This window comes from Phasianus colchicus, chromosome 11, assembly GCF_987193195.1.
Source record: "Phasianus colchicus chromosome 11, bPhaCol1.hap1.1, whole genome shotgun sequence".
NCBI classification, from domain to species: domain Eukaryota; kingdom Metazoa; phylum Chordata; class Aves; order Galliformes; family Phasianidae; genus Phasianus; species Phasianus colchicus.
This window is the reverse complement of record NC_143446.1, coordinates 14,998,318-15,024,224: the sequence shown is the minus strand read 5'-3', so window position 1 is coordinate 15,024,224 and position 25,907 is coordinate 14,998,318. Positions and strand designations below refer to the sequence as shown.

Below are 25,907 nucleotides of genomic sequence, written 5' to 3'. Positions count from 1 at the left end.
GAGAAACAAGAGCTGTATATTAGTGGAGCACAGAAATTTTTTCTTATCCCATAAGCCCTCTGAGCTTGACAGGGACTATGCAATTGGCTTGGACGCTGTCACACTTAAAAGCATGTTAAAAAATTAATATTTTTCCGTTGACTTTCTGTATCAGTGCAGAAATACATTCCAGTGCAGTGTGTGTGTCTTTATTAAACTGGAGTCTCACCGTGGATGCATATCAGCACTAGTGTAAGCAGAAAAGAATGGAGTGTTGGAGGATGTGGAAGCACTGCTAAAGGCAGAGGGGGTGGGGATGGGTTGCTGGTGGATATTACTGAACATGAAATAGCAGTATGTAACAGAGAGAGGCATATATTGACTTAGTTAGGTCTCTAATTAATTAATGTTTAATAGACAGAGGAGCTAATAGATCCTGCTTTGGTGTTCTCACCACTGGTTGGACTCCCAGCAATTTTAGTGTATCTGGCTATAATCTCTGAAGCAGCAGAAGCAAAGGTAGAAAGAGATTTTCTGCCCTCGCTGGGCTTTTTCATTCCTTCTGCTTGAGGGAGATTAGGATTTTCTCTACCTTTCAGCCTTGGCACTTTTCCATGTTGTTTTTAATTACAAAGCAACCTGGTGCTTTTCCATCTTCCTGAAGTGTTGGTGCGTAGTTCTTTGTGCAACCAAGGCAATAACTTGCTGTATTAACACTCCCTACGTGTGAGGTTATCAACAAGAGCAAAACCATTACTTCCACCTCCCAGATTTCTACCAAACAAGCAGTCCAGCGTTCTAAAGCCTTCAGAAGTTATCCCAAAACCAGATGTCAGGCTGTGTCTTTCCTGTCATCTTCTGCATGACCTTGTGTTGGCTGAATATACATCTCATCTGTGGTGTGATTCCTGAAAAGGAGTCTTACGTGGATGCAGACGTGCAGACAAGCTTTGTGACTCCTGTACCAAACACATTCTCATTTAGGTGCGGGGAGAACATCAGTCATGTTGTCATGCTTACATCCTGAGCCATATGGCTCACTGTGAAATGTTACTACATGCGTGCTGCTTCTTCTCCAGCAAGATGAAAAAGAAGACTGAGATAGGACGCCCATTTGGGGTGCGTGGAGATGAGATAGGGTGAACTAAGTTTTTCTTATTTATTTCTTCATGCTTTGAGTGGTTGCACTAAGGAGGACTGCGCAGTGAGGTGCTGCAGCACAGCTGGGTCACCATCAGTGCTAAATGGCAGCAGCTGGGTCTGAGTGCTTAAAATCTCAGAACAGGTCACGTGTTTTTGTTATTTTCCTTTAATTTTTGAAAGCAACAGAGGTTGCTTGCAATACGTTTGCTTGTTGGAATTTAAATACACTTTAGATGAAACAAATGGTGGAACGGAGCCATTTTCCAGGTTAACAGTCCTTGTGGTCTTGGTGGCAGTATTTCCATACAGGGTTCTCTTGCAAGCTGGGCACAAAGCAAGAGTGCTTGAAAAGCAGAAAACAGAAACATTTACAATGGAAAAGGCTCAAACGTTCCCTGCTGGGAAAAGGTGCCCATCAACTGAACAGCTGTTCTGCGCTACAAAGGACACTGCCAAGGTTGTTAGTGTCTACAAATTGAGTTTCTTGCTGATGGTCTTTTGTAAAGTATTTAATATCTAGGTGAGGGAAGGAGGAGTGAATAAATTACTTTATCCCTCGTCAGTTCTCTCCTTTGTGAAGAGCAGCCATTTTTAATTACAAAATTAAAATACTGCGATGATTAAACTTTGCTCAGATGCAGTGGCAATCTCAATTGTTTAAGGGAGAAAAAAAAAAAAAAGGATCAAACCCTATATTATAATATGGGTCATGTACACGCTAAGTATATTCAAGCACATTGGAAACAAGGTCACTGTGGTGTTTCAGCTTATCAGGGTGGCTGTGCTGTATTGCTGCAATCTGACTCTGCTACCACAGTTTCCCAGATTGGGTCAACACTGCTATGGTGAGGGAAAGGAAATGCCAGAGCTGCAAGGAAAACTGTTAGATTCTTCGTGGTTTGGCTCCCAGAACAGAAATGGGCTTCAGGAAGATTTGATTCTAAGAGGAATCATCGGGTTGGGCTGCCAGAATTGTAACAGGATTGAGAAGTTGTTCCCGTCTGATTCCCAAATCCCTTTGGTGGGTTTTTCACCATCAAATATGACTTTTTTTCTTTTTTTCTTTTTTTTTTTAAGTGCAATAGAATGATTTTCATTTTCATGAATATCTCCCAAAATCTATGTCTGCAAGCATTGAGTCACTGAAATCAGGGAGCAGGAATAGTATGTGCTGATGTGATTTTTCCTCTAAAAGACAATGGTGCATGGTTTCAAAATTCAGAATTGCTAAGATGTTTTTTAATAAATACATGCAGCCCAGAGGAGAACGGAAAACCTGACCTACATTAGCAGTCCCATCTAAAATAGCACCTTGTAGGTGATTTCCATGTGTTTTTGTTTTCCAGCAGATTACTGTGCTGATGGCAGAATTTCTTCTTCAGTAACGTGACAAAAATATAAGTAGGCAATGGGGAACTCAGCTGCCAAACCACAGCCTGAGGCTCATGGCACTGACAAAGGAGCTGCTGGGGTATGCAGCAACACGACTGTTGCATACCTGTGCAGTTTTGTGCTGAGATGCAGGAGAAGAGGGAGAGGAGGTTGGATGGGAAATCCCAAGGATAGGATGAAGATGTTGGGTAAGATGAATGGCACCTCCAGGACGTGGCCCAAGCCCTGCTGGAGCTACGACAGTGCCTTTATGGACACTGAAGGGAATGGAGAGATTTCCAGCTGATGGGACTGAGCTGCTCATTGCAGAACTGAGTGCCCTGAGAGTGCAGCCCATTTGTAGGTGCACGCTGAGCGCTAATAAGATGGCTTATGTTGTGTTATTTCATGGGGTGGTGTCAAAGGCTACAGAAGATCTTGTTAGTAGCTGCGGGAGGACTGTGATAGATTCTGATTGTTTCCCATTCTCCCAAAGGAAAAGGGTAATTTAGTACTTTTCTCATGGGAACCAAGTGGCGGAATAAACTCCGGGGTCATGAAATCCAGTGACCCTGCTTCCCTCAAGCAAACACATAATTTCATCCCTTTCATAAATGGATCAAATATTTGATCTTGCAGAAGCCTAGCAAGCTGCAGGTTATGCTAACAAAAACAAAACGTGCTTTTGTAGAAGAGAAAAAGGCATTGCTCCATGCCTTTTCCTAGGCCTTTTGTTTTGTTGTTTTATACACTGTGATGTCAGTACTGATTAGAGCTATCCTGGAGCTGTAAGTACAGGTTTGAAAAGGATTGGATTTGCCCATCGTTTGAGTATCGTTGTGTTGTCCGTGGTAATTCTCACCAACCTCCTTGTGGCTTTGAAACAGCAGCCCTGTTTATAAATGCCTTTAAGATAATTGATGAAAGAGGTGATTTACATAAAGAACAAAGTAGTGCTCAAACTTTGGCTGAGACCTGTCCACACCTTTCTGGTGCTTGGGGAAAGAAAACACAAGAAAGGAAATGTTAGGTTTTTTTCCCGGCTTCCAGGTGCCTTTTTTTCTGCTCAGGAGGAATACCCATAAAGCACAATTGCCACATCCCCACCTAGACTTTTGAGAAGTAACTCTCTGGTCAGAATGGAAGTAATCTCTATCAGCTTGTATGAGTGAGATAAGGGCTCCGAATTGATATTGCCCTGATATTGGTCACCTTCCCTGGTTACCCTGGGAGGCACTGCCTGCCTCTGAGGCATACCACTGCAACAGGGCTGGAGTGCAGATCCCCCAAAGCCACTGGCTCGTGATGATGCAAGCTGAAAGCTTAGAAATAGAGCTAAAAATGAAGGCTTTGCTTGAAAAATGCCCGTAAAGAGCTTTTCTCTGACCTCTCACTTTCTTCCCCTGGCATCTCGTTGTGTTGCAGTGAGGCCTCGTCCCCTCCTGCTGCCATTTGGCCGCACTGCTCACACCGCTCACTGCCAGAATTTCAGGCATATTTCTCCTTTTTTTTTTTTTTTTCTATTTTGCTTTCACTGTGTCTGCAGTTTTTAAAGACCTTATTATTGAGGTTCCTTTATGGGTTTCAAAATGTTTATTTCATTACTAAGCCATTATAAACTGAAGGCATTTTATTTTCCTGGGTAAATCAAGAGAGTACCGCAGGAGATTATTTTTCCCTTGCTACATTTCCCCCCCACGCCGCTGTCAGATCAGCTTGCAGAGAGGGGAGGAATTTATGAATGCACAGTTGACTTTGATTACGTAAGCTGGAAATTGGCAAACAGTATGGATTTACTTCAATTCCACTAACTTTAAAAAGAAATACGTATTAAATTGGAAATGCCCTGGGGTGTCTAACCAATGGGAAGCCAACCAGAAAGCGCGCACCCATTCCCTGACCCCCTCCCTGCAGTTGGGTGAATGGCAGCGGGGCTGTTTTGGAGAAGGGTGGGAAGGAAATGGGACTGGTTGGTGCCCAGGGGGTGGGGCTGTGCTGCCATTGCTGCTGATTTGGAGTTGATGCTGTAGAGTGAATGGAGTGAGATGTTTTCGGGATGGTTTGTTAATCTTATCAACGTTCATTAGGCATTTATTAATAGCGGTTAGAGCCGATCGCAATGTTGCATTTGGAACTTTCTGTATCAAACAAACAGGTGCTTTTAGAGGTAATTATCATCCCATGGGGAATTAAAAAATGAGCTCTGGTAAAAGAAGGGGTACAGGAAAACATTAAACTTCCTCAGCAGTTTTCACCCTTTCTTTCTCCTCACTCCCGAGCAAAGTAAAAGAGGAGGAAGGGGGAGCAGAGCATACCCCTATTCAAACAAAAGATTGCTGGCTGAAACAGCCTTATTAGGCTCTTTTCCACATCATATCAGTGATTTTAAGGCATTTTTTTGCAGGTTATTGAGGCAGTTTTAAGGTAGTATTGCCGTGCATATCGTGAGTCCTCTCTGTGTGCTTTTATATTTGGTGCTGAGAGACTTTAAAGGCATTTGATTTTCAAGGGATGGGGAATAAACTCGTTTCTTTTGAAAATCAGTGCTGTGTGCTTTCTCAGCAGGCACCCAGCATCTCAGGCAGGTTACAGCCCCTCCCCAGCCAGCCCTACTCCTCAGGGAATGCTGTGATGCCCTTTTAGCCCAAGTCCTGAATGAGTCCTTCAGATCTCTTGCAATCATAGGAATGACAGGAGGAGTAAGAGCTTCCCTTGGGAATTGTGACTGGACTTTGTTGTCGTTTCCTTACCAACTCAGCTGCTCTGCTTTCTCTCTCACAGCCTGCTGTTGGCACTCAGCAAATAGATTATCCCCACACTTTGTTTTCTGCCCAATCAGATATTCCTCCTGAATCAGCAGTGCTTATCTCCAACCATACGTAATTATGGCAGAGAGGTGGTACCACCATCGCTGGATAATGTCAACACTTCTGTTACAGCCCCCTAATTTTGGTACCCTGGCTGTCAGGTTGGATGGTGTGCAACAGCCTGCAGGTTTTGAGCATAAAGCAATGAGCATTTCTCTCCTATTTGGATAGCTTGTAACTGGCGTTGGTCAATTACAATCTTTCAGGTGTATTAAGGTCTGAAGTGAGTGACTGGAATGGCTGTGGAGTGATCAATAGCACACAAACTCAGAAGGATTTGCAGATCATTGCAAGAATGGAAAACAATGGATGTGGATTCCAGCTTTAAAAATGTAGGGTCTGTGCCAAAATGTTGGGACTATTTACTGAGGGTGAAGAATGGCTCCTGCACAGCTATGCTACTCCAGGAAATGTTTGGGTATATATAGTTAATCTAATATTACAGTTGTATTTGATCTTATATATATATATATATTTGGTTATGAGGATGGTACTTGGTACGTCAGTCTGTCTTGCAAAGGTCAGCTTTTTGTGATTGGTTTTCCTTAACTTTGTAGTGGGATTTTTCTCACTGCAGACTTCCCTCTCCCTCCTGTTACCCCCAGCCCCATTTACAACAAGAATCATTAGCAGAGCTTGACATTTGCCTATATCCCTTGGGTCTCAGCGGTAGGAACCTGCCTGGTGCTCTTTAAAACATTCAGTATGGTCTTTTTCAAGTCAGAGAAGAGGGTGGGACTTGGTCCTTAACAACTCTGTCTCCTGCTCCGCTGGTTATCAGCTTCAGGCCAGCAGAGCAGTGATGGTTGCAGTGCTCTGCCTGAATTTTGATACATTTCTAATTATAGCAAACGGTGCTCTGAACTCCAGAGGTGATAATGAAGCCCAGACTATGTGTCAGCAGAGCTTTGATGGGGTAATGCATTCCTATTTCACAACATTGTTTCTTATTTGTATGTTTATGGGGAGCTACACTTGTGCATCCAACCATGTCTTGCTTGTTTTCCTTGAGCTGAAGAGGTGAAACGTGCCGAGCAGTGGAAGATTGTAATTTTATCGAGGTAATTGAGTATTATGTATTTGTCTTCCCTATGGGAGGTGCACGAGGGGAGAGGCAAGGACAGGAGGCTGTTTGTGAGACCTTCATAAAAACCAGAATGGTGCTGATGGTCTGTAACACTCTGATGTCCCACGGTATTTCCTCTGCTTCTGAGCATGGGCTGTAGGAGATGGGTGAGTCCTGTAAAATAGCCCTAATATGTGTTGCACAAATTCAGCGCTCCCAAAATCATCATGAGGAGCAGGTGGAGGTGTGCGAAGTGAGGGAGGGTCTGCATTGCAGATGAATTAGAAATACCCTGGGAAGCTCTTGGTGTGTGATGAAGGTGATCTTGTCCCAAGAAGTGAAGAGCATAACCACAGTATTCTCTGCTCTCCTAACAGAGGTGTGAACCCACCATGAGGAATGGGACATGCTCTGCTTTTATATCTTTGTGCATGATCCCAGCCAGCTCTCAGAGAGGTGCTGAGGTAGCGAACTACAGCTCTGCACAAAGCTCAGAGCTGAACAATACAGACATTTCTTCTCATTTAATGCATCTCTGTTTCTCTAAACATGCTTTTTTAGTCATCATTTCCCAGCACTTATCTGCCTGGACCACAGTCATCACACACAGCTGTTTCCAAGGTTATACAGAACATCATTTTAAATTAGTTGGTATTGTTTAAATCCAAATGCAGCTGCTGAGGGCTGCCAGGCTGTGCGCTGCCTGAAGCGGTGTGAGGATGAGCCAGATGCAGGAGATGGGATGTGCGTGGGGACAGGGGAGGCAGTGGCACCTGGAGATGGGGAGCTTAGTGTTGCCTAGACTTTTAAACCTTTACTTTGCAATGTGAGTTTTTATAAGCCTATATGTGTAGGGGGAGTGCGTGGTATCATTGGTGTGTAAAGAGCTGTGGCTGGGTTTGAAGTTGTGTTGCTCATAATCGAGTTGCACAATCGAGTTGCTCTTGCCTTTGGCAAGCTGCAGCACCTGCCTTAAGAAATCCATGAGTATTTGGCTGCTGAGCTTTGTCCTCGAGTGACTGCAATGTAGCCGTGCCCTTTGTAAAAACTGCTTTTAAGAGAGACTCTCAAAATAGATGAATGAGTTGGCTTGGATGCATTTAAAAAAATAATAATCCTATTCTACCAGCACGCTTTACTACAACTCTGACATAATTTAGAGTAACTCTGCCTCCCTCCTGAAATTTTTACTGCATGATTACAGTGTTGTCAGCTCTTGTGATTTGCAGACTTAAAGAGGAGACCTTGGTGGAGGTGATTTGCTCCATTCTTGTGCCTCTTGGCAAGAGTTACCCTGTGTAGGCATCATCCCTGCAGGGAGTGACAGGGAGGGCTGTTCTCTGTCCTTCATGGTTTTCAAGAGACTGGCTGTCAGGACCAGCTGTAGTTACCAGTTTGGGTTCTTCGTGCTGTAACTCTGCCAGTAGGTGCCTTTGGTGGACCATCCCTTAACTTCAAAACTTGTGTTTGTCATGGTGGAAAATGGATGGCGTTGCCCTGAAGCTTATAAAATCAGAATGAAAAAAAGCACCACCACTAAGATAACTGTATCTCTTAAAGAGGCCTCTTCCTTTCCTGCAGCAGTCTCACCTTCTGCTCTCCCCCAGTAACAAAATTTACAACATCTTAGTATCATCAGTAGAAATAGCTAGGTTAGGGCTACTGAGGGTATCCCAGCTGTCTGCTGCTGCAGAGCCACATTTTGTTATGCTGAGCTCTCTTAAAAATCTGCCTGTAAGCCTCCCATAATAGGGGAGAAATTTGGAAAATCTAGCGTTTACTTAGACATTTAAATCTCACCCAAGGAATCTGCATTCCTTTGCATGAGAAAAAGGGATGTGGGAAAATAAGATGTCATCAAGTAGGCATGTCCCATCAGCTGGTCTGAGGTGCATCTATAACGCAAAATAGACAGTATAAAATTCTTACTAGCAGCTCATTGTTCTTTGCACTACCCTTAGGCCTAGGAGGAGGGACACTGAGTGCCATCTGTCTGAAAATGAGCAGGTTTATAAATTCAATTATGTAAATATTGGGACCATTGCTACCTGGCTAACATGTACACCAGTCTGGATTAATTCATTAATACTTGTAAATTCACATCGCATAGTAACTATGTAGTAGTTAGGTAGCCATGATTTCCCCAAAGATAAGGAGTATAATCTAAGGATCATGGAACAGTACATCATATAGCCTGTGGATGTCTTCAGCACTTGAGCTTTAATTGCTGACATCTCCTAGCCACGTGCATAACTCCCACTGACACTAATGGGAAGTGCTTACACACACCAAGTGGAGAATAGCCCAGGAAATCACTTATTTGTCCTTGAGGGATGTTGCATCTTAATGTGTGACAAGCAAGAGTCACAACTGGCCTTGTTTACTGTCAACCATGTCTGCTGACTGGCACCAACACGTGCACAATGGCAAGAGTCTGCTTTGGTTTGGGGTAGCAAGGCTCTTGTTAATCAAAGCAGCTTTTTCAAAGTTAAACTGTTTAAAAGTGTGTGAGTTCATTCCCATGCATTTATCTTGCAGAAGAATTTGGAACCTGAGCTTCCTCAGATCGATGGTTGCATTAATTATGCACAAAAGGTTGAATTCTGCCAGCCTCGTTCGCTTGGAGTGCTGCTTTATTCGGAGAGGAATTGACTTGCATTATGCAGGGTGGACAAATTCACCTACAGCCTGAACTTCTGTAAAAGTCTCCAGGGAAGGTCAAGTTTCTGTTGTTTTCAATAATAAATGAGATTCTCATTGAGCAAAATGATCCAGGAAATCGGCTTCAGCTCCCTGGGTAACGGCTGTGTGGCCTCTGGTGGAGGCTGGGAGGAGCCAAGAGGGTGAGAAATGTCTTCTATGCTGCAAGTCTTGAGATTCCGACCACGTAGGGCTGGCTCCAAGGAAGCACAGGGGTTAATGGCTTCTTATGTATTTTGAAGAATGTCTCAGAGCTGTGATGATCAAACATATTGCTTACAGCCTTCACCTATCTCAAATGATGTTCCTGTTAGATGAGAACTGCACCAGTGAGAGAAGGCTATGGTATTTATATAATGGACAAATTACTTTGCTCTTGGCAAAGTTTTCCCCTCTCCATATTGGTTTGTTGTTGTTTTTTTTTTTTGCTTCCAAATGGATGTTAAGCATTAATAGTTTCATTTTCCCCTTAGCCTCTAGAAGTAGACTAATTTGACTTAACAGTCAGAGAGAAAAATAACGGCATAATAATGAATGTGATTTGTTCATCTGAAAAGCGGAAAGCATAACTTAAATGGTAGTTGGCAAAATGCGATCGTGAGTGTCTCGAACTTCAATTTTTTGCTGAGGTGTGAAGTGTGCTGAAAGCAGCGAGTGGCAGTTTCTCAAAAGGATGTCCATTCCCTCATAATGCTGTTTCATTGGCTCCTTCCAGTCGTAAATCTTCGGATTGCTAAAAATATATGGGATAATGGATGACGGCTATATAGAGCTCTAATTTACTTCACTGCACAGTCACTGTGGAAATGTACTTCAGCTGTTTTGGCTTTTCCCTGTTGCCTCCAGAGAGAATTTCACCCATGTGTTTTGCTCTAGAAGTCATCTGTTGTTTTGCAGTGTATGCACACAAACAGCGCTTGCCGCTGCACCTAAACATTGAGTCAGCAGTTGCTTCTGATGAAGCCATCACTGAGGGCTGTTGCTTTTATCTCAGCACATCAGCATCACAGAGCACAGAACGCTGTTGGCCCCCAAAGGCTGTCTGCTAACCACAGCCTCGTGGGACACAAGTGACCCTCTGCTCTTTTGCTCCCTAGTCTTGGTTGCTCCGTGTCTCTGCATCCCATCTACAAAGTGGGCACAGGTCCATCTTCCCACCCTGCAGAAGGAGTTTTCAAGGCAGATACATTGATAAGTGGGCGTTGCTTAGATTATTATGGTGGGTGTTGGCAGTTTATTTTATTGTATTATTTTATTTATGGTGCATGTGATTGTTTTATGTCACGTCCGCTGGGCTCTGCCCCCCACCGTCCTGCAATTGCAGAGGGAGATCTGCAAAAAAACCCAAGTGTGGGTTTAGTGCAAAGCATGGAAAATAGCCTTGAAGCCACTGTGTGCACCTGTGTGCTTAAAACAAAGCAGGTGATTTGCAGCAAGCGCCATTAGGTTCTGTGCCAGCATCCATCTGGCAGAGCAGTTTCACCCGCATCAGTCATCTGAAGGGCTGAACACAGTTGTCGCAGGATAATGCCTCACTTTGAATATGAGTGCTGGATTTTAGGTTTAAACTTTATTTTTTGTTACGGTCTTATCTGCTGTATGACATCCCTGTCCTGAAGAAAAGCAGTCTGTCTCTGATAATCACTCGACTGTCCTCTAAGTCAAGGAACGTATGAGGACTGGAGAGAAAATCTCATTACAGCATTTTCTAAAGCTCAGATCTGACTGTGTTTTCAAGCAGTCGTTTTCCAGGGATGTGCTGATCTAGTGGTGTGAGGCAGTGGATTTCTGGGCACGCTGTCTCCTTGACACCCCAGATCATGATGTCCTCCACTGACTGTGTCTAAGCTTCTAAAGTACTTGTGGTTTTCCAGAGCTGGTGATGCTCTGTGTGTCAGAAGCTGAAGGCAGGACAGGGAGCAGCTTGCTTTGTTCACATTGCCAGACAGCAGCACAAGGATAATTGCTGTGTGCTGTCTGTTTGGGTTGGATCCCAACCAGTGGTGGTGGGAACCTCCAGGTATTCAGGAATGACCATGGTGAGGGCAGAGCTGCTGGCAGCCCGGCTCCAGGAGCAGCAGGGCAAACTGGCAGAGCTTAACGTGGCGTTTAGAACGGGGGCACTTGTAGAAAGTGATTTGCGAGAAGATAATGAAATGGCAAAGTGTGTAATGTGATGGAATGATTGTTTTGTGTGAAGGCAGAACTCTGGACGCCTACGCAGGGATGTTTAGCAGAGGGAAGGTATGATGAGAAGTAATCGGATGAAATGAAGCAAAGCCCACTTGAGCCGATGCTGTGTCATTGTCCCCAGTTTAGGTGCTGGAGTATTTTACAGGGGTGGTGCTTGGCTTCAGAAAGGTGGGGTGCAGCATTCCGTGGGCACACATGTTGTGAAACATGGAGGTAATGACAGCACTGGTAGGTGAGGCTTTCATTGCTTCTGTACCACTGAAAACAATTAGGAGGAAACCAAACAAATGGAGATGTGTGCATATGTTATCTGTATCAGGACAGACAGCTGACTGACCAGAGGGCTTCCTGTATCACGGAGGGGCGTAATTAAAAATGAGGAATATGCGTTGTAACTCAGGTTTTCTCTAGTATCTTACACTTCTTTCAGAGCTGTAAGGATTAATAAGATTCTGCTGCATGAGAGCTGGTGGTGTGGAATTTACAGCGAGGCAATTGCAAATAATAAACTATTCTAATGGTTTTTACTTCAGTGAGGTAATAAAAGAATTAGAATTAATGTATTTGTTTTCTTTTTCGTTTTAATGCTCCCAATTATCAATAGGGATGAATTCTAAACTCAAACACCAATCAACTCCTAAACGTTTGGCATTTTTTCAGCATCCTGAGCAGTTACCTAATCACAGCATTGCAGGGAGTGAACCAGCATCTTTTCAACCAGCTGAAGCATTAGGGATGGTGAAGAACTAAAGCGTGCTATGCATACAGAACCACCGAGGAAAAAAATAATGTAGCAGTTAAGAACAGGTAAAATTAAGGCGCAGAATCTCTAGGAAATAGTGCCTAAATGGGCGTACTGCTGGGTAGATTTGCTGTTTGTTCTAGTCCTTCCCTTGAGTTTCACAGTAAGCGCATCCATATGGCTACATAACCACATGTTCCTGTCACCTGCATGCTTCTTGCTGTATCTGATGCTTAGTATTGGATATGAAGCTGGAAAACTACCAGCACAGGTCAGGAGGATTGGTCTGAGTACAAGACCTGTCTGAACAAAGGGGTGATGAGAGGGCAGACTTCTGCCTTGGCAAAAATTGCAGGGCCACCAGAGACCAGTGTTTTTCTAAGAGTGCAATGAGGTTATCACAGCTGGGAGTCCATTAGGTTTAAAGCATTTCACAGCTCTAGGCTACGGGGAAAAGTATACCGTAGTGATTGTAGCTCCATTGGATGTTGTTGGGGAAAAGAATGCCTTAAATAACTAGTGTGTAGTGTAATGGAATGGTGTTCATTTTGTAAAACAAGCAAAACACTCCTCTTTGGTCTTTCTTTCATGATCAGGGCGTGTGGTCGCTGAAACAAACTTCAGCTGATGTCTCAGTGATAAACGTGTATGTTTTTCATGACTTTCTGTGGTGGAGTTTTACAGAGATTAGGCTAATGAACTGATCTAGTTAAGGGCACATGCTGTTAGGTGAGCTGTTTTATTGGGACTGCAAACTGCAAATTAAAGGTCTGCTAGAAGAGCAGTTAAAGCCAACAGAAAGAGTTTTATATCACAGCCAAGCAGAGATGTTCCACATTGAGTTGTACTTTACCTTGGCAATACAGGCAGAAGACAAAACAGCAAGACAAAATAAGGGAGGTGAGCCGTCCTTATTGAAGCAACTGAGCAATTAGACATCACGTAATCTAATTACTGCCGTGGATTTAAAGCACACAACTTCTTCTCATGGATATATATGCACATAAGTATGTGGGTGTCAAAAGGAAATACTTTCCTTGAATAAAAGTGGAATTGAAATACTGCAGGTGTTTGGTCTATGCTGGATACTCAATTTACTGTGTACTAAACTCCAGCATTTGTTCATAGCACAAGTCTAAAGCCTTGAAGTAATGCAGACAATAGGATCCCTTGTTTTGTGGAGAATACATTGATTTAGTACCCAAGTTTTAAAGGAAAGAGGTAAGCTTTCCCTTCCAGTATTTGTGACAGCCTGTGTAGTTGTGCTGTTGTAAGAACAAGCAGGCAGTCTGTGAGACAAATTTACACTTACATGGCTAACAGTAGCTTCTGCTATTGATTTCTGTTCTTTCTTTGGTTTCAGCAGTCACATATATTGCCCTAAGAAGTTTTGATTATTTTTCTATCTAAAAATCCAGGGTAAAGCTGGTTCCTGTGTTCTTGTGCACTGCGCGTCTTCCACTCAATTGAGAAATTCCCCCAGCACTTCATTGTGGGTCAAAAGATTGTGTTGTGTTCACAAAACCCCAAAGTGTTCGTGGAAAGCCAGCACACTCAGCATGTCTGACCGCGTGGTTTTGTGTCTCTTTGTTCTGTGTCTGGGTGAATCATCTTGAAAGTGTTTACACCCAACGTCCACCCCTTTTGGCTTCCCCACAGCCCTCTCTACCCAGTCTTCATACAACTTGCTCTAGACTTCAAACTTGCAACCAGCACATGAGGATTCAATGGCAAATGTAAGGCAGCTTTCCATACTGCACTGCCTTCATCCCAGCCACTTAGCAGGAGGGGTTTTCCAGCAGCTGTGTGCCCCTGGCAGTGACCTGCTCACATCTAGGCTGTAATGATGCATCCCTAGGCTCACACTGAGCTTCACCTCTTCGTCGGTTTGTGGAAATCAGATAGCTTTCCAAGTGGCCAGGAGAAAAGCTGATAACTCATAGGATGTGGGATAGGTTGTACCTTTGGATAAACAGCTTCCTACAGTGGGAAAGTGTGAATAAGACTATGGTGTATTTGTTTCAGAGTGGTATTTGCCTGGGAATAACCCTGCATGCGTGCATCCTGTGACTGAGAATCACAGAATCATTGAGCTTGGAAAGACACTAAGATCATTCAGTCCGATTATCAACCCATCACAGCTGTACCACAAAACCATGGCACTCAATGCATAGTCAACTACAAAGTACATTTTGAACATTTGGTCTTAAAAGGAACTCATCCCCACATCTTTGGTCCATACTATGTAGTACGGATGTGCACGTTTGCATGCAGTCATCTTCATCCACTTGGTGCTTTTCCATGGTCACTTCTGCACATAGGAGGGCATGAGGCAGCTGGTGTGTGGCAGCTTCTGTAAGTATCTTCTGTGTATATTTAATTCATCATTTTCAGCTGTGCCTTTTTGCACGGTAGATAACATTACTGCGGCTGAAAGGAAGTGCATAAATAATTTCTACATGCAAGAAAGGTGGTCTTTTTGAAGTAAAGGTGCGTGTCATGATTGTAGCATTATCTGGACTTTTAAATATACGTATGTATGTGAGAGAAACTAAATATAAATGCAAGGGTATAATCACCCTGTTAATTTATTTTCAGCTAATTTCACTTCCCATAAGTCACATACACACTTGCACAAATGGCAATTTTCATTCATTTCTTTGCCAATATTTAAAAGCAGAACATTACAGTGCAATCTTGTTAGTACTGTTTTATTGATTTATAAAATTACAGTTTATTACACTAATCCATATATTAGAATAAACCTGTGCATAGTTACATCTAAGGTCTTCTTGCCAAGCAGTGGTTTACTTTCTCATCAGTCATTCACAGTTTAAATCAGTGGATGTCATGCTGTTGGACTCCATAAGCACAGGATTAATGGCAAACTCATTAGTTCACCAAGTTTAATCTTCTTGGTGGGTGTCCCATCTTGTGGGAAATGAGAGAGATTTGGCTGCAGGTGTCTGCTGAGGCATCAGCAATCGCTTTGAGGGACTGAGGAGGTGAGCTGCTGTAAGAACGTTCCTTACTTATTTTTATTTGCTGCCAGAATGCTCATTTTTTCCCTTAAGATGAAAGAAAATAAACGCTCCAAAAGGTGCACGAAGAGGTTTTAACTGCAGTAGTGACTACAGCTCTGATGTAGTACCATTGCTGATGTGTTCGTGCTTTGGGGAGGTGCTGCTTTGATTTGGAATATTTGGCCAAAATCCTAAAAAAAAAAAAAAAAAAGAAAGAAAAAGTGGCTTTTGGGGGGAGTGTGGCAGTTTTTGTATCCTTACTTCTTGTAGGCATCAGCTTCTTTGAATTGATGTTGCAGTCCAGAACAACCCCCTTGTGCTCAGCTGGCTTTGCGTAGCCCTGGCATGATGTTTCACTGCACATAAATGAAGCCTCAACACAGCAGCAAGTTATTTTTGTCCATTCTAATCTGTTAGATCCTGATCTGTAGGGTTCCCTAAATCCCATTGATTTCTCTGGAATTAGGCTCCTGAAGTCCTTTCAGAACCTGGGTTGGACTGATCTTTCCTGCCAGTGCTGTTAAACAGAATGCAACCCGCTTCCCTGCCTCCAAATGCTACGGGGATAAATGTGTTGAAGATGATCCGCGTTCTTATTTGGTGGCAGCGAGGGCCATGGGAATACCAAAAATAGATTTTAAATGGTCAAAAATAACTTGCTGCCTTGGGGGCACACAAACCCTGAGCTGTTGCTGTGCAGTGTGGCTGAATCATTTCTCCAGGGAGGCTGCGAGCGGTCAGAGCTTCTTTCAGAGGAAGGACTGACACGTGCAGCTGGACATGGTGCACCAGACAGAGGGAGAGAGCAGATCTTTATGCTCTTCTAGGTCATTCTGCTATTGCTGCGTGGTCCTTTGAGCTCAAGGCACTTCCACAAGGTCTGGCTGTGGCATCCAGCTTTGGCCAAAGAGCATTACAGAATCACAGAATCACAGAATCACTAAGGTTGGAAAAGACCTATAAGATCATCCAGTCCAACCATCCACCTGTCACCAATGGTTCTCATTAAACCATATCCCTCAACACAACATCCAAACGTTCTTTGAACACCTCCAGGGTCGGTGACTCCACCACCTCCCTGGGCAGCCCATTCCAGTGCCTGACCACCCTTTCAGAGAAGTAGTATTTCCTAATATCCAGCCTGAATCTTCCCTGGCGAAGCTTGAAACCATTCCCTCTAGTCCTATCACCAGTTACACGAGAGAAGAGGCCGACCCCCAGCTCGTTACAACCTCCCTTCAGGTAGTTATAGAGAGCAATAAGGTCTCCCCTGAGCCTCCTCTTCTCCAGACTGAACAATCCCAGCTCCCTCAGCCGCTCCTCATAAGGCCTGTGCTCCAGACCCCTCACCAGCTTAGTTGCCCTTCTTTGAACACGCTCCAGGGCCTCAATGTCTTTCTTGCAGTGAGGGGCCCAGAACTGGACACAATACTCAAGGTGCGGCCTCACCAGAGCTGAGTACAGGGGAACAATTACTTCCCTACTCCTGCTGGTCACACTGCTTCTGATACAAGCCAGAATGCCATTGGCCTTCTTGGCCACCCGGGCACACTGCTGGCTCATGTTTAGCCGAGCGTCAACCAACACCCCCAGGTCCATTTCCTCTACACAGTCTTCAAGCCATTCCACCCCAAGCCTGTAGCGTTGCTTGGGGTTGCTGTGGCCAAAGTGTAGAACCCGGCATTTGGTCTTATTAAACCTCATCCCATTGGCTTCAGCCCAGCTCTCCAGCCTGTCCAGATCTCTCTGTAGGGCCTCGCTACCCCCAGGCAGATCGACACTTCCAGCCAACTTGGTGTCATCTGCAAACTTACTGAGGGTGCACTCAATGCCCTCATCCAGGTCATCAATAAAAATATTGAAAAGGACAGGCCCCAGCACCGACCCCTGGGGAACACCACTCGTGACTTGCAGGCTGATGGGATCAGGAGGAGATACTGAGCTCCCTGGGCAAATCCCTTCCCTCCAGACAAAACTTGTAGACCTCAGGCATGAGACACATTTCTCTCCCTAATGTCTCTGTAGAAAGATAGGTTTGTCTTGGTCAGCTGCTTTCTGGGTTTAATCAGTCGTTCCTGCTGACGGTGTTGACAGAAATTCTGCTTTTAGTACAGCCGTTGTCTGTGTGGCCAGGAAGAGTCAATCAGCATCTGTTCCTGCACATGCATCGTTAACAGAGCTGTGAATTAATTTCTAGTGACAGACCACATTCTCCTTTGGAATGAATTTCTCCACCGCCACCAAGACTCTCTGGATACTTGTCACGTTTGGGTGGTTTATAGGTATCAAGTCACTGGCTTAGAAAAGGGACAGACAGCATTTAAAATCCCAGAATGGGTTTCCTGTGTTTGGAGTTTCAGGAGTAAATTGTATTTCTGAATCGAGCATGTTTGCTTTGTGGCAGACCAGTTCTTTCTAAAACTTCTGTATTTTCACCTAGTTACAGCTACAGACTGTATCCCTTCCCTCAGGTTGATGGGGACATTAATTGCATAACAGATTTCAGAAGTGTCCAAACACAGCACCTTCTGCTGCTATTAGAAAAAATCAGTAGCTTTGGTTTGGGAAGCCACTGGAATCGTGTTCTGTGCAGAGTGTTTGTTTACAGATAGGTTACACTTTATTTTTTGCTAATGCAGATAAGGCTATTTCTAACACCATGCTGCTGATAAGTTCTGGCCAAAGCTAGGCTGTTGATCAAGTGTTTTATTCCTGGAGGGAGGCCGGGTTTTGTCTGCTCTTTTCCTTCTTTGCTTGCCATCAGCAAATGCATGGAGTTGGTCCTGCCTTCCAGGCACTGTGGTGTGACAGGTATGGGAGAGGCACAGCAAGCTTTCCAAATTATCCTGTGACAGGGGGGAGAAAGTGACATCTAAGCACTGTGCAGGGCAAGAGGGGCTGGTTTCTTCATGTACTTCTCAATGGAGGTGAGAAACAAATGGCTTGTGGTCCAGTGAGCTGTGTTTTGGTGGCTCACCATGGCATCACTGCCAGGCAGTGGAATTGGATGAGGAGCCTGCAGAAGGTAACTTCCAAATGACTTGCTGGAGGCTGTTTTACTGCACACTTACTGATTCACTGCTTAAGAACTGTTTGGTGTTTTTTTTTTAATAAGAAAATAAGTGGCTACAACCCCTTTGAAATCTTATTTTTAGATTAAAATAAGCAAGATTCTGATTAATTTAGCAGCAGGGCATCAGTGGCTGTTAACAGCTTAACATGAGGCCCTGATAGATTGATAAGGAGCTAAACAGCCCCTGAATCACATATTTACAATCTGGCCGTGCTATAATTGAGGCTCATGTTGGGTAATTGTCAGCATGGTTGATAGGCAACATAACAGCAGCAGCTATTTGTCTTTTAAATGGGCAATTGAATTATTCAGAATTATAGTTGATAGCCTTCTGTACATCTGAGCCATAGTCAGTTACTTGAGGCATGGATGACGAACTTTAATTCCGTTTATGCACAGCCCTAGGCTCTCCTTGGGTAAGCCCACCTGTGTCCCTGGGCAGTTTCTCAAGTGGGCTCTCCAGCCCAAGATGAGAATCCCTCCTCTGTAGCTCGGGCACTAATGGGGGTATTCTAGGTGGTCTGTGCACCAGCTTGAGTGTGACAGCCAAACCAACAGCTAGGTAGATGTTTGGCTTAGTATCAGAGCCATCCAAATGTGGTTTCACCTCCAGAGCAGGAGGGAAGGCAAGAGCTGCAATGCTGACCAGCCTTATTTTTCCTTGTTTTCTTCAGTCTGCTGTGGTTGCAGGAGAAGATTTGAGCGATTCTGCTGTCTCTACGTAGTTTTATATGTTGTGGGACATTTTAGCCAAATAAGAGTGAAAGTTTACAAACCATTAAACATGCACAAGTAGACGGGACAGCTCAGATTCTCCTCTGGTTGCTCTGTGTGGTAACATTAGCAATTCTGAGCTAGTCACGCAGTGGGACATAGCTCAAATTAATTAGCTAAATTGCTACCTAATGGCAGTAAGATTTGATGCCACTTAATATTTCAGTGCAAACGTGACAGGCAGGTTAACATATTTAAATACAATTGGGTCTCCTTTTCTAATGGCGTATCGAGCTCTTGTTTGGGCCGTCTGCGGCACTCATTGTGCTCAATTAATTCTGCCATTATCTCTGGTCTGATCTGCTATTAGCTCTGACAAAGCATACAGCCACCTCACAGCCCTCCCCTTCAGTGCTGACCAACCTGCGGTGAGGATGCTGCAGTGAAATATAACGGGAAAACGCGCGTTATGCCTTGCACATAATTAAGTCATATTAATATCAAGAGACTTAATTACAATTTCAAGTTTATCAAGAGAAAGCCCCATCAGTAGCCTGCAGCATTGGGCAGCCCTGTGTGCTGTGCATTTGTTTCAGGCTGCAGAGGAATCCAGACTGGAAGGTGCCAGTTCTTCTTAGTGCCCCATTCTCAAGAAGAGCCACCAGGTTTTCTTATGCATCTCTTGGTTTTCTTTTCTTTCACGCTTTCTTTCTGCCCGCCCTCACCCCCCACCCCCTTGTGAAGCAGCCCTTCTGGCTTTGTTGTAAGTGTGGTTTGTAATCATTGTACACATCCCAGATGGTTCATGAAAACTCTTTGAAATGCCATCTGCCAGGCGTGTGTCCAGCCGGCAGCCTGTCATTCTGCTACAAGAAAAACGGAGGCGGGTTTTCCCTTCCCCCTGCCTCCCTGAATTGCATTCAGTAACACTTGCTCAGATGTGAGGCAGGATAACAGCCTGAGCATCTGCAAGCAATCTTTGCTCTAGACAGCAACATGGAAAGTGGTTGGGTTTTTCGCTTCACCCAGATAAGATATCCTAACCAGTGTTGTTTTTATTTTCCCCCTGTTTATTGCTGGAGACCGACAGGAGGTGACAAATGTTATCTCCGTGATGTAATGTTTTTCTTTTACGCCATGGCTTGGTGTTTCTAATGCATTCAGTGTGTGTTGCAGGCAATCGCGCTGATAGCGAGCACATCTGCGATTTTTCGACTTGAACATATTCAGGAAATTAAGAACACTGAGATGAAACAAATAGATCCATTAAAATGGCTCAGAGGAATTATGGCAGAGATATAATTGTCATGTCAAATAGGCAGCCAGCACGAGTAAACTGCTGACTGCAATTTCACCGCTATAAAAATTCAGAGGAAAAAAAAAAAATGATTAATAAATACTCTCTGTGGGAAGATAAAGAAAAGATGAGAACTCGATAAAGTAAAATGAATCCTGAAGTTCCTTGATCTTTGTCTCTCACAATCATGTGTTGTCAGTTACTGTGGAGAAGCATGACCCAATCCCTGCCATTCAGCTCGCTTGGCTCGGGGTGCCTGACGTTTGGTGGATGCGTTCGATGAGGAGTATTGTGGTGTCTGGTTCTCATCCCATTGGGCTCCAGGCATGGAGCAGCTACAGCACAGCCTTGGATGTATTTATTGCTGGAGCGTTTCATTCCTCTGATGGGCTTGGTGTAGGGGAATTTAGCAAGGGCTAAGAGCCATGGTGCCTCTGTGAGGGTCATTGCAGCATGAACATCTGCATCCAAATTTAAAGGAGTTGTTCTGCTTATAGGGTGAAGGTATCCATCATCATCTCCATCCCCTTTTTGGTTTCCTTCCTCCTACGTTTACCCATTCACACGCAGCTCCAGAAGAAGGACTGATAGCAAAAGCACAGGAATTTATAGGCTATCTGAAGACTGGTGGTAAATAAAATGAGAGAGTTTCTATTTTGAAACAAGGAATGGAAGGTTCTGAAGAAAATGGATGTCTATCAAGGAAATTAATCTACTGATAGTGATTCAAGGGTGTCATTCCATCAAGACTGACCTCTTGAATAACCTCTGGGATGAACAGGGCATAAGAAGACTTTCCGTTTTCCTGGCACTTGAGGAAAACGTTTGCCAGATGTAGGCATGGTAAATTTATGCTCTTTCAACTTCTGAGAGCTGGAATCTTCCCAATCAGTTTCCAGAAGCTCAACTTCTTTATACTTTCTTCAGTCCTTTTATAAAGGGTTTAAGAAATTGTATGCACTGAGGAGATACTGCCCAGGGGCCGGGGTAGTCCTGCAGAAGTGAGAAGTCACGCTTCGTTAAATATTAGACATGGTTTCCATGTTTCTAAAATAACTCCCAAGACAGCAGATTGGTTGCAACCACAGCACTCAGACACCTCCAACCCAAAGGCACCGCTCTTTTCTTCAGTTTAGTTCCCCCTAATATAAATAAAGTGATAAGCAGAAATAAGAGAGAAGAGGTCTTTGTGATGTGAAAGAATTTTTGGTGAGAAAAGCTGATACAGAAAGAAGGGAAGGCAGAAGTTGTCTTATCTGAGAATACAGATGCAGTTTTAGTGAAGCTGAAGTGACACTCTGCTAATGACAGGAAGGTAATTGCTGGTTTATTCCCACATACCAAACTCTTCCAGCTGTGTTTCTGCATGTAGTAGGAGATATTTCTTTGCCAGAGAGCCTTTCTGGGAATATTAAAAACACTGCAGTTGGGAGGAACAAGTGGTACCATCAGCTCAGCCTAAGATTTATGTCTTGGTTTGTTTTTATGTGGGTTCCTGACTCTTGTCCTTGCTCTCTGCGTAACGTAGAACTGTATTTTATGGATACTGTTGTATCTTTATGATCATTTTTATTGTCCCTTTTAACACTTGATAAGAAAACAGTATTAATGCACCAATTTTTCCTTTCAGGCACAACCCGCCCTCCGAGAGAAGGAGAAGTGCCTGGTGTGGACTACAACTTTCTGACTGTGGAGGAGTTTCTGGAGTTGGAGCGAAGTGGGACCCTTCTGGAAGTAGGAACCTATGAAGGTATGGAATCACAGGCAATGAAAAAGCACTTCCAGGAGCTGTGGTAGGATGTCTGCCTTGCATCACCCTTGCTCGAGTTAACCAGCCCCATTCAAGGCCTTGCTTTCTATCCTAGCCTTCTGCTTTCCTTTTTTACATGTACCCAGAGAGAAGAAATTTCAATATTACTCTGTTCTTTTGTCTCTTCTCATCAGTTACCTAAAAGATTGGCATCCGTAAGCCCGGAAAATCTGAGATCTGATAACAAAACACTGAGGGAAAACAGTGTGGCAGTGAATGGAAATGCATCTTTTCTTTGTATCCTCTATAACCTCTCTTCCCTGTTCTTCCCTCCTGCTGTCTCTTTCCCCTTCATCTCTTCATCTTCTTCCCTTTGTACACATCCTTCATTGCCCAATTGTTGCTCAGGATGCAGCTACATGGTGCACTGCTTTTGGCCTTTTTTTCTGCTTTCTTCATGGATAATTACTTAGAAGCTGAGTCATTGTGTTGATTCTTTCTACAGCACAGCTTTGCAAACAACAGCGTTGAGCCAGCCAAGGGGCACTGAAATGTCACTGGGGTGACAGCAGGGAAAAGATGGCTTTGCCTCTCAAGAAAATGCAAAACAAATTGGCCAAATTCAGTTATGCAATAGGATTTGTTCATCTAAAGATGCAATCAATATTTAATGTGAAACTACTTTTGGAGGTGTGAGGTTTTTTTGTCATTGTTTTTTCATGGTTTGCATGAAGATGCTGCAAATGTTACTTGGTTTCAGTCTTCCATCTCTCTGAGCTGATTGGCCCCATCAGCATCAACACTAATGACAGTGCATGCACACATCTGCACCAAGACATGGCTGTTTGGTTGTGATGTGAAGGAAATACAGCTCATTTTTCACTTCCAGCTTCAAGAAATCATTTTGCTGCCTTCCAATATTTCTTTAATAGCACTGTTGTCCTTTTTTGGGGGGGCAGAAATCTTGTGTATTGATCAAGACAATTTTGATCTCAGACCCTGAAAGGATGGAGTGATTCAGACTCAAGCTGCAAACACCAATCATTTTGCTTAAAAAAAAAAAAAAAACAAAGAAGAAAGACCACAAAATTAGACTTCTGCTGTCCAAGTTCTGTTTTTTGACCAGCTTTGTAGTCCTACATTACATCAATTTGCATTTGATTTATACTGCATTTTACTGCTGTTTTCTTTTATGCCCCTCCATGGTGAAGTTCATTACATTTTTGACCCTGCCAGTGATGGCTCGTTCTAAACCAGATGGATAGAAGTCAGAACAAGGAAATATTCTTCTTTTTCTCTCCGGAGAACAATAAAATAATACTGTTAATGCATTGCTTTTATTATTAACAATGCTACTTATTGTACCAAACAGGAATTAAACATTTGGAGAGGTAGAGTTACTTTCATTTATAATGTAATGAGATGATACAGAGATGAAGGAAGGGTTCTAGTACGGAATGGACAATAGTGATGCTTATTAGGGAAATTCTGCCAAATGATGTAAGAAAGATTTGGTGGTACTGAATGAACTGAGAGGTGAAAGAAGCTCCTGATTGCTGCAGTAAGGTAGCAACATTTTGCATGGAAAAAGGACATAATTTCTTTAAAATGCAGCAGGCAGTGATGAAGCACAGACCCAATGCTCATGCACAAGAAGCTCCTGAAGTTTGAGATGGTGGGAGCAGAGGCTGAGGTTCATGTTTCCAGCAGCCTCAGTGGTGACTCAAGCAGGATGAAGGATTGTCCTGAGGTTCCCCTTTGGTCCTTTGTTTCTAAGAGTCCACACCAGATGATGGGTGGGAGATGGATGTAGATGTGCTCTGAGTGCTGTGCTGCATTTCAGCAGAGCATGACCTCAACAGTGAACATTATGTTATCATTTTAACAGATGACATTCATTTGCCTTTTGAAGACATAAAGCCCCCATGAATCTAGCACTATCACTGGGAAAAACCTTGTGGGAGAAGATGTAACAAAAGCTTTTGTTTAATAACAGTTACTGAAGAGAGCTTCTGGGGAGGAAGATTAGAAAACAGGGAGCTTTCAGAAGAGGGGTAAAATGCAGAACTTTGATGCTGATATGGATACTATTGATTTGGAAGGAATAAAGAACAAGCAGAAGAGAACAGCTGGAAACCAGAGAATAGTAGGAGAGCATATCATGTTTTGAAAGAAAAACTTGGGCTTTGGAAGTGCTCTAATTGCAAGGAGAAACTGCAAGTTGAAAAGGTGTTGCCTACCCACTGGGCAGCATAATACCATCAGTATTTCTTCTGGTGCACTGCAAATGTGTTCATCTGGGCAGTTTTTAATTCGCGTCCCTGTGAATGCAGAGCAGGAATGGCAGCCTCTCTTCTGGCCACCCCCTGATGTGTTCTGCACCCACAGTCCTCCAAAAAATCAGGTGGGAGGGTGAATTTGAAAGTCTTAATTCCTGAGGTTCCCAGATCCAGTTTCAAGATGCTGCTTTTTAACCATAAAGCTTAGAAACTTCCCCTTTCTTCCCTTAAGGAAGTTCCATTTTCATCAGAGGAATCCAAGAGCTGGAGCTGAAATGCTGGAAGACCTGCCCAAAGCTGCTGTGCTGCACAGTATTGGTCAGTTTTGCACCATATGCTCGAGCCAGGTGTAATTCCCATTGACACTTCTCATAAGGAAGAAAAAATCTTTTTAGCCTGCACATTATCTGGGCCTTCTGGTGGATAGGAAATGGAGATAATTGCAATCTCAGGCATTTATTGACCTTCAGAGTGTAAAATACTGATGGATGCATGGAAGTAATTGTGTAGTTACTAATCATTTAGTAATTACTTTTGCATGTGAGTTGCAGGCTCTCACAGGGACCCCGAGGGAGTGCTGTTTTGGCGGAGCCACAGCTTCTAGGTTTTATTCCCATTTCTTCCACAGCCTGCCAAGCGACCACGGGAAAATCAGGTGGCTGCTCTGTGCTTCACATTCCCAGCCTGGAGAATATAAAAACAACACTTCCTCCTTTCTTCATCAATATTTCAGCAGGTATCCTGTGCCTGCGGTTATCTCCTGTTAAAATAGGAGTGAGATGGTGGCACTGATGACATTTCAGAGCTGGATGCAGCAGTGGCACCGCACAGAGACATTAGCATGGTGGCTGAGTCTTGAATGGGGATGGTTGTGTCGCCAGGGTCTGGCAAGGCTGAATTAATGAATTCCTGCCCAGCACTTAGTGATCCTCAAAAGAAAAAGTGCTGCACTTTGTAACATGTGAAGGGTTATTACATTATGGAGTATTATTGTCAAGGCATCATCTTTCATTCACAGGACAAGTGTTATGTGATTGCCAAGAGAAGTAATAAGTAATCTGCATTAGTCTCATGACTGAGATGTAATGGGGTGACTTGCTAACATTTTTAAAGTGTATAAAACTAGCTACTGTAGACAGGGTCTCTGATTGCAGTACTTAATGAGCGTAATAAATTACCTTCACAGTGTAGTTAGAATTTCAGCTGAAGTAGAGAGGTGTATTCAGCAACATGCTTCAAATCAAGATGCCCTTAGCCTAACATGCCTGTTGTGCACACTCTCCTTGGGTTTTTCTGCAGCAGCATGGCTCGCCCAGCTGCTGCAGCAAAATGGCAGGATTTTCTTAGCTGTTCTGGTGCCTTCACAGCCTGTGGGTCTCGTCAGCTTGGTCCACACTTGAAATGAATACCACGTCTGTGGTATGCAGAATGCAAGAGTGAGCTAGTAGGGCTGGCAGATGCTGGGGATGCCCATGCAGCAGATCAACATGTTCCACTTAATAAGATAAGATCTGCTTATTAGTGCCTCTGTACTGCAGATTGACTCAATAATTCAATAAATGGCTCCTTTGGCACCGTACTTTGTAAGCAAAGGAGGTACACACACAAGTGTGCCTGTGACAGAGACAGCAAGTAAAGGTTAAATTTCTTTTTTTTTTTTTTCATTACAGCAATCTCTATTTTAATAAAGTAAATCAGGGAGGTGTTTTG

The 25,907-nt window shown here is 43.6% G+C and overlaps 1 protein-coding gene across 21 annotated transcripts in view; it reads left to right on the top strand.

The window, feature by feature from the left end:
* The window catches only part of MAGI1 (membrane associated guanylate kinase, WW and PDZ domain containing 1), a 288,713-nt gene that overhangs the window by 187,895 nt on the left and 74,911 nt on the right, over positions 1 to 25,907 (top strand). For all 21 annotated transcript variants that reach the window (XM_090148394.1, XM_090148393.1, XM_090148395.1 and 18 more), the window contains one exon: positions 21,799 to 21,918. In XM_090148394.1, coding sequence (XP_090004520.1) covers positions 21,799 to 21,918 — 120 coding nt within the window. The remainder of the gene's footprint in view (positions 1 to 21,798; positions 21,919 to 25,907) is intronic.